General features: G+C 31.3%; 1 protein-coding gene across 5 annotated transcripts in view; it reads left to right on the forward strand.

The window, feature by feature from the left end:
• LOC142319125 (uncharacterized) overlaps nt 1–13,729 on the forward strand; it is a 223,095-nt gene that overhangs the window by 9,469 nt on the left and 199,897 nt on the right. For all 5 annotated transcript variants that reach the window (XM_075356059.1, XM_075356060.1, XM_075356062.1 and 2 more), the window contains exon 2: nt 4,906–5,164. In XM_075356059.1, coding sequence (XP_075212174.1) covers nt 4,928–5,164 — 237 coding nt within the window. In that variant the 5' untranslated portion in view covers nt 4,906–4,927. The remainder of the gene's footprint in view (nt 1–4,905; nt 5,165–13,729) is intronic.

Raw genomic sequence — 13,729 nt, forward strand, 5'->3', positions numbered from 1 at the left:
TGGGAAGAGGAAGGCGACTTTTGGTCAGGTGATTTTAAAATAATAAACTCAGCTTCAAATAATGGGGAGGCAGGAGTAGGTTTCATAATGAACAAGAAGATAGGGAAGAGAGTAGAATATTTCAAAACGCATAGCGATAGAATTCTAGTAATAAGGGTAAAATCAAAACCTAAACCGACAACTATTGTTAACGTCTATATGCCTACAAGCGCCCATGATGATGATGAGGTAGAATGTGTATATGAAGAGATTGATGAAGCAATTAAACACGTAAAAGGAGATGAAACTTTAATAATAGTTGGAGATTGGAATGCAAGGAAGGAAATATAGTAGGTGAATACGGGCTGGGCAAAAGGAATGAAAGAGGGGACCGACTTATAGAGTTTCGCACAAAGTATAATTTAGTAATTGCCAACACCCAATTTAAAAATAATAATAAAAGAATATACACTTGGAAAAAGCCAGACGATACTGCAAGGTATCAGGTAGATTATATCATGGTTAAGCAAAGATTTAGAAATCAACTCGTTGACTGCAAAACTTACCCTGGAGCAGACATTGATAGCGACCATAATTTGGTGATAATGAAATGTAGATTGGGGTTTAAAAACCTGAAGAAAAGGTGTCAGATGAATCGGTGGAATTTAGAGAAGCTTGAGGAAGAGGAGGTAAAGAATATTTTTGAGGAGGATATTGCAAGAGGTCTGAGTAAAAAAGATAAGGTAGAAAATGTAGAAGAAGAATGGGTGAATGTTAAAAAGGAAATTATTTAATCAACAGAAGCGAACTTAGGCGAAACAAGGAGAACTGGTAGAAAACCTTGGGTTTCAGACAATATATTGCAGCTGATGGATGAACGTAGAAAGTATAAGAATGCTAGTGATGAAGAAAGTAAAAGGAACTATCGACAATTAAGAAATGCTATAAACAGGAAGTGCAAACTAGCGAAAGAAGAGTGGATTAAGAAAAGTGTCCAGAAGTAGAAAGAGAAATGAACATTGGTAAAATAGACGGAGCATACAGGAAAGTTAAGAAAAATTTTGCCGTACATAAATTAAAATCTAATAAGGTGTTAAACAAAGATGGTACACCAATATATAATACGAAAGGTAAAGTCGATAGATGGGTGGAATATATTGAAGAGTTATACGGAGGAAATGAATTAGAAAATGGTGTTATAGAGGAAGAAGAGGAAGTTGAGGAGGATGAAATGGGAGAAACAATACTGAGATCTGAATTTAAGAGAGCATTAAAAGATTTAAATGGCAGAAAGGCTTCTGGAATAGCCGAAATACCTGTAGAATTACTGCGCAGTGCAGGTGAGGAAGCGATTGATAGATTATACAAACTGGTGTGTAATATTTATGAAAAAGGGGAATTTCCGTCAGACTTCAAAAAAAGTGTTATAGTAATGATACCAAAGAAAGCAGGAGCAGATAAATATGAAGAATACAGAACAATTAGTTTAACTAGTCATGCATCAAAAATCTTAACTAGAATTCTATACAGAAGAATTGAGAGGAGAGTGGAGGAAGTGTTAGGAGAAGACCAATTTGGTTTCAGGAAAAGTATAGGGACAAGGGAAGCAATTTTAGGCCTCAGATTAATAGTAGAAGGAAGATTAAAGAAAAACAAACCAACATACTTGGCGTTTATAGACCTAGAAAAGGCATTCGATAACGTAGACTGGAATAAAATGTTCAGCATTTAAAAAAAATTGGGGTTCAAATACAGAGATAGAAGAACAATTGCTAACATGTACAAGAACCAAACAACAACAGTAATAATTGAAGAACATAAGAAAGAAGCCGTAATAAGAAAGGGAGTCTGACAAGGATGTTTCCTATCCCCGTTACTTTTTATTCTTTACATGGAACTAGTAGTTAATGATGTTAAAGAACAATTTAGATTCGGAGTAACCATACAAGGCGAAAAGATAAAGAAGATGCTATGATTTGCTGATGATATAGTAATTCTAGCCGAGAGTAAAAAGTATTTAGAAGAAACAATGAATGGCATAGATGAAGTCCTACGCAAGAACTATCGCATGAAAATAAACAAGTACAAAACAAAAGTAATGAAATGTAGTAGAAATAACAAAGATGGACCACTGAATGTGAAAATTGTTGGAGAAAAGATTATGGAGGTAGAAGAATTTTGTTATTAGGGAAGTAGAATTACTAAAGATGGACGAAGCATGAGTGATATAAAATGCCGAATAGCACAAGCGAAACGAGTCTTCTGTCAGAAATATAATTTGTTTATATCAAAAATTAATTTAAATGTCAGGAAAAAATTTTTGAAAGTATATGTTTGGAGTGTCACTTTATATGGAAGTGAAGCTTGGACAGTCTTAGTATCTGAGAAGAAAAGATTAGAAGCTTTTGAAATGTGGTGCTATAGGCAATTTGTTAAAATTTAGATGGGAGGATAAAGTGACAAATGAAGAGGTGTTCCGGCAAATAGATGAAGAAAGAAGCATTTGGAAAAATATAGCTAAAAGAAGAGACAGACTTATGGGCCACATACTAAGGCATTCTGGAATAGTCGCTTTAATATTGGAAGGACAGGTAGAAGGAAAAAATTGTGTAATTGGAATATGTAAAACAAATTGTTAGGGATGTAGGATGTAGGGGGTATGCTGAAATGAAACGACTAGCACTAGATAGGGAATCTTGGAGAGCTGCATCAAACCAGTCAATAGACTGAAGACAAAAAAAAATATTTTTCAAATTAATATTGCTTATGGATTGTAAATAAATACTATTTTTAATTTTCAACTAAAGGTATTTTGGTTGAAAATTAACTAAATGTACTTATTTAGCTAAGTACCTTAGTTATTCATGAACTAGTTACATGAATAAAGAAAGAGAAGGCATTTGTCTTGAATGTGAGAAACTGATTGATCTATCTGTAAACTTATTTATGAAGATCATAACACTTGATGATAAATTAATTCTGTGTGTCTGGGAATTATTCCATTATTCCATGACAAATGGTTATTTGATCAAACATCTTTTTTGGTGTAATAATTGGGCACTTATAATTATAGAAAAGGATCATGAAATTTTGTTTAATGTACTTCAGATAATAGTTTAGTGACCAGTAATAGTGATTTAATATATGTATATATATATATATATATATGCTTTAAAGTTCATTGTATATGCAGTTTTGAGTCATTATATATGCATTTGGTATTAAATTTTTTCTGTATTCTATTCTAAAAAGTTGACATTTGTGACTTAATGTAATAAAAGTGAAAAGATCTCAGCAACTTGAACAAGAAAGTCGATGCCATCCAAGCAACCAGTATCCAACTCCAAGGTTGCCAATATCCACAGAACTATATAACAACACTTAAATCTAAAAATTTTGTTGTCTGAAACATGCAACCTCTATCTATGAGGGTTGTCTGAAAAGCTTAGCATAGAAAGATGTAATTTTTCTGTCAAATATAGTTTTATTTTTCAACAGTCTCCTTTCAAGTCAATACACTTTTTCCAGCGATGTTCTAACCTCTAACCTTTCTAAATGGTATCTGGCACACTTTTTTGCAAAATAGGCTTTTACAAATGCGATAACCTCCTCATCTGATGAAAAATCTCTTTCCTCCAAGCGAAACTTTAAGGTTAGGAAACAAGAAAAAGTCACTTGGGGCCAGATCTTGTGAATATGGTGACTGGTCAACCAATTCAAAGTGCAGTTGGTGAATTTTAGCCATGGTGACTGTTGAAGTGTGAGCAGATGCATTGTCCTGATGGAAAAGCACTATCTTCTTCAATTGTGGACATTATTTTGCAATTTCTGTCCTCGCCTTTTTCAAAGCAGGTTCACCTTTTGCAATCCACTGTTTTGACTGTTGTTTTGTCTCAGGAGTATAGTGATGGATCCACGTTTGATCTACAGTTATGAATCGATTCAAAGAATCGATAATTCAAAGATTCAATTAATAATTCAATTCGATTCAAGAATCGAACTGCCCCAATAGGACCTTGTAAATGCTCATTTGAATGTGTTTATGGTCCAGAGTGAGCATAAACAGGGCACGCAATGCACAGACAGCTTATGCATATCCAATTCTTCAGTTAATATATGACAAACACGTTCTTTTGATATGCCCATAACCTTAATGATATTCACCTTGATTCGTCGGTCATCCAATACCATTTGGTGAACTTTTTCAATGATATTAGTGGTGGTTGCTGTTTTTGGCCATCTTGAACACTCATCATCAACCAAGGTGGTATGACCATGTTTAAATTCAGCTGGCCATCTTTTCACGGTAGCAAATGATGGGACAGAGTCACTGTAAACAACGTCCAACTTGGTTTTAATTTGCGTAGGCGTATTGACTTTGAAATGCAAATATTTAATCATGGCACGATATTCACTTTTTTCCATTTTCACAAGAACACTAACAATGACTTACTCAAATAATTATCAAATAACAACTGAGTGTTCAAAATGGCTGAAATTTTTATGAGTACCTTTCAACGCATGCGCGAATACATTCCCTAACTTTTGTTGTTGAGTGCTGCCATCTTCATGTTGAGGCTCAAAACTTTTCAGACAATCCTTGTAAAAAAAGTATGAAAAGTATCTTATCAGTATAAAAACTACTTATTCCCTCTCTTTTTTTCTTCTCTCCCATTCAAATCATGTGCATTTCAGTGCCTGAGCTAGTATCTATTAACCATCTTCTCAAACATTCTGTTTTAATGTTTTCATTATTTCTGTTTTAAAATATATGTTATTGAGTGATACAACATTATGATGTGACTTATACAACATCATATTATGACATATGATTGACAACGGAAATTGAGTTGACTGGATGAATAAAAATTTTTGATTATAAATGATTCTATTATGAAGTATAATAATTGGTGTATTTTTGCTTAGGTTGTAGTGAACAAGTTTTAAGATGTCACCGGGTATAAATGGTGGATCTGGTGGGAGTCGTCGTACAGGAACTGTACCAAAAATGAAATGTCACAATCACAATGATGCTATGAGCGATTCTACTGCTGCAATGCATGATCATTGTACAGTTATGAGTCAGCCGTTTGGTGTCCCTGGAGTGTGTGCCAATAGTAGCCAGTCCAGCTTACCTTCTCTTCTCAGACGTGATTGTGGTTTTATGAACATGAATAACAATCTGGTCAGTAACACTTAATATTATGATTAATGTGCTTATTCTTTAGTATTTATCCAGCTATTTAAAATATTTTAGAACTAAATTTTAAATGTTCTTTAGAAAGTATGAATTGTAAAAAATGCCACCTGAATCTGAATTCAAGTTATATATCATTTGTAAAAACTTTGAAGAAAAGTAATTCTGGATGAAGCTTGGCGAGGAAATTCTGAGGTAGTACATTTTATCAATTACTGTTGAGATCCTGTTTCTATCTTTTAAGAGTACTCCTCCCTGTTGACATGTTCATTGCATTGCTATGTTCACAGTTCTGTGGTTGATAAGGATCCTTACTACTTGCCATGGCTGCAAATTGATGATATTGCATGTTTCTAGTTTACTTAACTATGGATACTAAAAGCAAGCTATGATAGCCTTTGTTGTGTAGATGTATCATTCAGAAAGGTTCATTATTATAGTGTTGTTCATTTTTGTTTTTATGTGTGAACCTTTTTTACAAATTTTTTAATTTAAATGAAGAAAGTTTATATCTTTCTAACAGATGAGTGTTTTTCTTCATGATTTTTAAAAGTGTTTATAAGTTAAGCTAAATTAAATTTTTTATTTACTTTAATGTGTTGTTTATTTGCAATGGATGATTTATATTCCTTTATTTTTGATGTACATTGTTATATTGTTGAAATTTTATAATAATGAAATAAGTATGGTAAGAATTGAAACAGTTTATACAACCATGATTTTTTTTCTTATCTGTATTACTGTATGCATTTATATAAGCTTAAAAATTAGTTCTGGTGTGAGTGAAAATGTGGTAGCTTGGTGTATATAAAACAAGTTTATAAATGTTGGTTAATTTTAAAAGCAGGGTCATCCTTTTCTATCATGTACTCATTGTTTTACTTGTTTTGTTTTAATGGGTTTATCAGTAGGAACCTTTGTTATTTTCTGTCAAAGAGTAATTGTGTTTGAATATTATTTTGAGGTAATTGTATATCTTGATGATTTACATAGAAAATATTTACCAGATGTAAAGTATTTTCTTTTCTTCATCCGCTGCCATGGACTTCCTAGCTTAAATTGTATTAGTCTTTAATAACTAAAATTGTTTCTTTAAGTTCATTATTTATAGAATATTCAAAGAAATTGAAAAAAAAATAGCCTTATAAAAAAAAAGTGAATTACTGAAAATTAGTATATAAATATGTTACATATTACAGAATAGAAAAAAATTCATTTAAGCAACAAAAACGTTTTTTATGGAAAAAATACAATAATTCAAAATTACTTTTTTGTAATAAAACAATTTTTATTTTGTGATACTTCTTTAAACATACGATGTACAAAGTATTCCATTTTGGAATGTTGACAAACTCCAAATTCCATTTTGTTGTCATTATATTGGCATGTAGTTTTATGTATTATATTTAACTGTTACTTTTTTCAAAACTTGAACTTCTGAGGTATATGTAAGTAGGAAGCATGATATATATATATATATATACATACATACATACATTATATATTATGCATTGTACTATTGCAATATATTATATATGTGTGTGTGTATAATATATCTTACGTATATAAATGTATTATATATTATACAGTAACCATTGTATAATAAACTTTAAATTTATGTGTGATGCAACTGTTCCATTTACAGGCTAACATTTTTTATTTAATTCAATGGGTGAAGTGAATAAAAAATTATTTACTTGTACTGGTCTAATGTTTTAGAAAATACTTAGTTACATGTGAATAAAGATTAAAATTTTTCTGTTTTTGGAGTATTGATTATATTTATAGTACTGCATAGACTTTACTATAAATTATATGAAAAAGCTGTCTTGCATCTGTAAATACATAAATATTGAATAAATGCTTCATTTCACTTATAGTAAATACTGGACAATTTTTAATGTTGCTTCAGACTAATCTGGAAAATAGAAGGAAATGCAGTCATAGTTATTATGACATGTATTGGTTAATATTCATGCATATGAATGCACAAAATTATAAAAATTAAAAAGCATGTTGAAGTATTCACCTGGATGATTTTTTCAAATGAACATGGTATAAATATACCATGAACATGGTATCATATGAACATGGTCAAATATAGGTGACTATATTTCTTGGTCAAAATTTGGGACAGGCATATTTCTTCAATAGGCTGTATAATGAAACACATGATGATTTTTTTGTACAAATATGAGTTTGTTGTATAAAAAAAATCTGACTATATCATTAATTTTAAACATTCCACATAAAGATAGATTAATATTGATAATAGTACAAAAAAAATTGACATTTGTTCAAATAATATTTTAGTCATGCCAGAATAACTTTTAAATGAAAGTTAAAATGCAATATGTCCATGACTTTCCTAAAATCTGAAATATACAAATACAAATGAATTGTTTGTCAGTCAATAACTGATTGTGTTGGGTAAAGTTAACAAAAGACACAGCTCGTATTTGCCAAAAAAAATTGGACTTTAATGAGAAAGAAAAACAACTGAACTTATGTTAAAATCATAACCTTAAAAACTAAAAAGAAATTATGAAACTAACATAACTTAATGATACATAAGGATATCAGCTGAAATCAGTATATCAGTAATAATAATATTACATGAGATTTACAAATTATATATTTAAAAAAACAAAACATCAATGAACATAGTATGTCAGGAAAACTATTGCATTGCTGACAAATGCTGTAATATTGAAAAATTAGCAACGAACAAATGCCATTAACTTAAAAAATTAAATTACAATAAATCTTAATTGGCACTGGCCTTTCCTGATTTATGAACAACAAACTTAGCATTAAATAATATAAAAATGTAATTCTAGTTTAACGTAGGAAAAGGCCACAATAATATTATAGTACAAAAGGAGTTAATTACAATAATCCAATTGAAATTAATAAACATAAAAATAGAGTTCCTTTACTAGTAAGCTTTCTTGAACAATATAAATTACAAAGTCCTAAAACATAACAGCACATCAGGAGAAATTTGCTTTAGGTGTATTTAAGAAAAGTATTATAAATACAGTTCATGAATAGAAAAGAATTAATCTCGGCGATTAACAAGTTACAAGAATTTAAATGATAGTTAATTACAATAACAACAAATTGAAATTAATTAAGCACGTAAAAATAAGTTGCAGCTGAACGATGACACAATCTTATATAAATCACCTGTCGTGACTGTACTTAAGTGAATAAATGGTTTTTAAACTAAACTTGAAATTGAAAATGCATAAGATACGATGAACTGAATGTTCCACAAGTTTTAATGATAAAATAACTGTTTAACGTAATAAATAATGAAAATTGAACTTGCCTGTAGCACACAAATATTAGCAAGAGACGAACTCGTGAATGAAGATGAATGAATACATACAGTAATCCTGGGCGTAGTCCGCAGTGGTGTATCAGGAATACGGAGGTGAGAACGTGGTTAGAGATTGAGCAGGACGTGGCATCTCAAAAATGTAGCAACGAGTTTGGAGAGATTCTGCATCGATGAAAAAGTAAGCAGCATCTAGGGAAGATTCGGCGTCGATATAATTGGCAGTTTGTAGTAATTGAAGCACTTTCCACAGAGACGTAATAAAGTGAATTTGAAGAATAACTTAACAAGGAAACGAGCCTGGACGAACATAGAAAACTGTGAAATCACGAAAAACTGACGAGTAGAACTAGAGAATATTTTGACGGAGAAATACCGCAACGTTTATAAAAGTATGAAGACGAAGAAAGTATTAACATTAAACGAGCGAAAGAGAACGTCGAAGCCTGATCCTCCAAGGCGGGAGGACCAGGATCCGCACAGCGTGAAAGTCAGGACTAGAATGAAAAAACTGGCGTGGTGAGAAGTAGGGGAAGCGAACAAAGCAATGGACAGAAGAGTGTGTGTGTGTGTGTGTGTGTTAACAACAAGAGTAGTGGCTAAGTGTTAGTATGGGAATGAAGCAAATGAGAGCAGCAATAAATTTGCGAGAAATGAAAACACATGGTCACTAAAGATGACAGAAATCGCCTGTCTGGCTGACGCCAGGTCTCGAATAAACCGAAGAAATATAAACAAACAGATACACATAAGACAAGCCCAAAACGAAACATATAGTGAAGTGAATAAACTATACTTTTTACTTTAAAGTAAATACTGGTCAAGTAAAGTAAACACTTGTAACATTTGTAGTTGTCCAAGTATTTGCCAGTAGTTTTTCCATTTTGCTTTTACTTATCCAGTATTCTCTTTACTTATCAAGTAAACACTTATATGATTCATATCCTGTACATCATCATGTTCAGACACGTTTGTCAATACATCAAACGTTTCTTTTGTTTTAATCTTTTCCCATCACAATGATCCGCGGTTGATTGGTATCCGCGAAAATATGTTGGTATCTGATTGCCTCAAAAATTACGATAATTTAATTGCAGAATTATTTTGCGCATTTCTACCGCGCTTTTTATTAGCAAAATTTTTTTTTTCTTTCTGTTATGAAGCATAGTTTGCTGATTTAAAAAATAATACTTTCAAGCAAATCGGTTGAAAATTGGGCAAAATATGATGAAAAACCCGTGTCATAAATCACAGATTAATAACATATGTTAGTATAAGTGAACGTAGATTCAGAAAACTACGTTTTATAAAAATTCCCACCACTCAAAAGGCTATTCATATTGACAAAAAACCATTTTTACTGTAAACTGTTATTCATTACGAATCGTTATGTGTTACATGTTTACCGATATCATTTGTCAGAAAAGATATTTATAGACCTCAAGTAAAGTGATGTATTTATGACCACAAATTCCTTCTTTTTTTTGTGTGCCGTATATCATAATTTATTATGTGTTTTAATACATCGATATGTTGTTGCTAGTAAGATAAGCTATACATTTCTGAGAAAAAAATGGTCATATTCTTTCTAGTCTAAATAAAACATTTTACATCGTATAAACAAAATAAGCGACTTAGATGCCATATAAAATGATTTCGTAACAGCGTTTTAAAACTGACACCGTACATAGCTAGTTCAATGGCTATGATCTGAAAAGGTTAATCAATCCAGCACTGTTTGCATGCTAGTCTTTTAGCAAACATCATCATGTCTAGTGAAGAGACTAATTTCGAAGTACAAGAACCAGTAGAACCATCTGCGTCAGAAAGTAGCAGAATTTATTTGGTAAATATTCTTAAAGACAACACCGTTGTTTTAGACTGGTCTATGAGTTCTAAAAGAATTGCTGCCAAAGAAAAAGCATGGAACACTATTCAGAAGGAATATCAGAAAAGTGCGGGGAAGTCAATTACAGTAGAAAAACTAAAAAAAAAATTAAATAACTTGAAAACAGATCTTAAAAAGAAAACTGACAAAAATAAAAGTGGGAATAGAGCAGTGAAATTACTAAAATGGGAATAAAACCTCCTTGAGTTACTTGAAATTCATGAAAATCCTGTATTGCATCAGATACCGGGAGCAACCAATGTAGGAATTGAAAATAGGATTCAAGAAGATACACCAATTCAGCCTACTAACGAAATTGCTAACAAGTTATCAGACAAAAATCATTCAAAATCAGGACAGCCTGAAAAGCGTAAAAAAAGAGACAACATTGGAACACTGATGAAACAGCCGATCTATCAACCACTGATCTTCAACGACTCGTTCTCAATGAGCAGCTGAAACTTGCAAGAATGCAGATGAAGAGAGGAAATAAAATTACGTCAGCTGCAATCATCTTCAAAAGAACGGTGCGAAGTTAATGAAGAGAACAGAGATTTTGATCTCAGCCAATACATATTGTTGAAGTAATCCTTATTTTGTATTTCTGTAAAAAAAAAAGTATGTATTTAATTTTGTATTTGTAAGCCTTAATAAAATAAAATAAAAACCTATCACTTCCAAAAAAAAAAAATTAAAAATTCATTTATACTTGTGGGGGCTGCGTGCGTATGTGTGCTAACACATGCTCATTCATTCGCGTGAACACATGCACACACACACACACACCAGTATAAAATAGAAACATCCAGTATAAATGATTAATTTTGTTTTTTCTCTTGTACTGATTTTTCTCTTTATTTATTTTTCTCCTGTTATTTATACTTATTACATTTTTTTATCTACAAAATGAGGTAAGGAAAAGGGTAACAAATTTATAATAATAATAATAATAAATTTTATTAAAGTTAATAATAAATGATAAATATTAAAAAATGGTAAAATGATAAGGAGTTTATTCGAAATCAATTTTCCAACAACAAAGCCATGATTTCATTTCTTCTTGCTTGCCCTCTGAGACGAATTCCATCCTCTTCAAGTTCTGCTGGTTCTTCATTTTCATCCTCTTCTCTTTCATAATTGATATTTGCTTTTAACTCACAATATTCGTCATTTAAATGTTTCGCAACATTGTGTAAAACAGAACAAGCCACAAATACTTTCGGAATTTTCCCCAATTTTACACGAACAAGATTCGCCAATATCGGGAACCGTTTCTTAAGTTGACCTAAAATGCATTCAATAACAACTCTTTCTTTAGAATGTTGTTTATTGAACACTTCTTCCTGCCTGTTTCCTGCTGGTTTAAAAGGTGTTATTAACCATGGGGCAATTCTGTACCCACTGTCTCCCAAAAGGCATACCGTACCATTAAATTTAGCCATGGTTTGGCAAACACTGCTCCGTTTCCAAATGCGACTGTCATGGGTGCTACCCGGCCAAGAAGCATCAACGCTAGTGATTTTTTCAGTGGAATCACATGTTACCTGAACGTTGATGCTGGGATACTTCTTACAGTTACGTAACAGTCTCCGTAGCGTGCTGGTTTATTTATTTCTAAGTGCGTGCAATCCACAGCACCTATTACGCTCGGCATTTTAAAGCGAGAACAACATTTTCTCTTGGCTTCATTTAACTCATGAGCATTCTGTGGAAAGTGAATCCACTCAGATGTCTTTTCGTTTATTTTATTCAGAACGTAATCGAAAGTTTTACATACTGTAGAACAGTGAATCCCGAAGTCTTCACTGACACCGTTTTGAAATCCAGGGTCTGATAAGTACCGCAAAAATACTTCCATCTTCTGTTGCGATGACAGAGCACCGCCTCGCTTTTCATTACTTTCTTCCAAAAAAGCGTTCGTCAAAAATTCAACTGATTCTTTTATAAAACGAATTAGTTCTTCATATCTTCTTGGACTCAATACTCGCCTTTCTTTGTAAATTTTTGGTTGACGAATGTTGACAAAGGCAGCCATACCAAGTATAAAAAATTAAATGAAAGTTGGATAAGGTTACTAAATAGCTACCTTGAAATTCTACCAGTAAATACTTGAATACTCTTCCGAACTTAGGATTTTATTCACTCGTTTTAAGTAAAGTCTGACCGGAATCAGTAATTGGGTGTAGTTACAAGTAAACACTTGATAAGTAAAGGTTATTCACTTCCCTATTTTACAAGTAAAGAGAATACTTGTCAAGTATTTGGTTTACCGTTGTTTATTCACAGAACTACAAATAAACACTTGTATAATTGCAAGTAAAAGTAAATACTGGTTTTTATTCACTTCACTATTAGTGAAGTGAATATGCCATGCCTGTCATAACAACATGACCCAACCCTAGCTTTGAATTCATTGGAATAAAACGACTTTACGCAAACAGCGTAAACAGATTGTTAGTTAAAATCCATTTAAGTACAGTATAAATAGACATTGATCTTGACAGAGATCAACTTTTCCTTTATGAAGTTTTGTTCAGGTTGCATTGTATTAAAAAGAAGCAATTTAAATACAAAAATAGATACATAGATTACTGCAGGAATACTGAAGTTTAATTTTTTTTATTAACTTCCAAAATTAATTTGAAATTTGGATACAAATTTTTCAGAAGTTTTGTATAATGCAAAAAATATTATTTATTTTTATCATATAATTCTCATAACAAAAGTAAAATAATATGTGGCATTAAAATTAAAGTGAAATTCCCTGTAAAACAAACCAGTATGAAATAGTGGGATTTTATTAATATCTCTAGTGGGATTTTATTAATATCAATATTTCTAATATATATTTGTAATCTTTATTTGATGAGCAAGGTAATTATTAGTAAAAGAATTAATTTTGAATTTCAGTACAGCGTATTCTTTACTTATTTGCTATTCTTGTATACTTTTCTATTTCCATGCACAACATTTATTAAGAAGTCTGTATTTATGAACAAATTGAAATATTTCATTGAAATTTGTTGAACATGTTTTAATATATTATTCTGTTTTAAATTATGAAGTCTTGCCTTTTCCAAAGTTTCTAAATATCTATTTCAATTTTTTAATTACTATTATCTCTGTAACAATTGGTCGTCAAATTATGTTTTGATTAAATAAAATTGAAAGCACTTCATTTTATACAAAGTGATACTGGACTTATTTAAATAAAATTCTAAATAACAGTTATAAATGAAGTCTTTACAATGTATCCTAATTCCAAAATGACTTAGTTTTTTCTTCTTCATAAAGAAGAAAATAGTATTTATGTATAATCCTT

Source organism: Lycorma delicatula, chromosome 2 (genome assembly GCF_047948215.1).
Source record: "Lycorma delicatula isolate Av1 chromosome 2, ASM4794821v1, whole genome shotgun sequence".
In the NCBI taxonomy this organism is placed as follows: domain Eukaryota; kingdom Metazoa; phylum Arthropoda; class Insecta; order Hemiptera; family Fulgoridae; genus Lycorma; species Lycorma delicatula.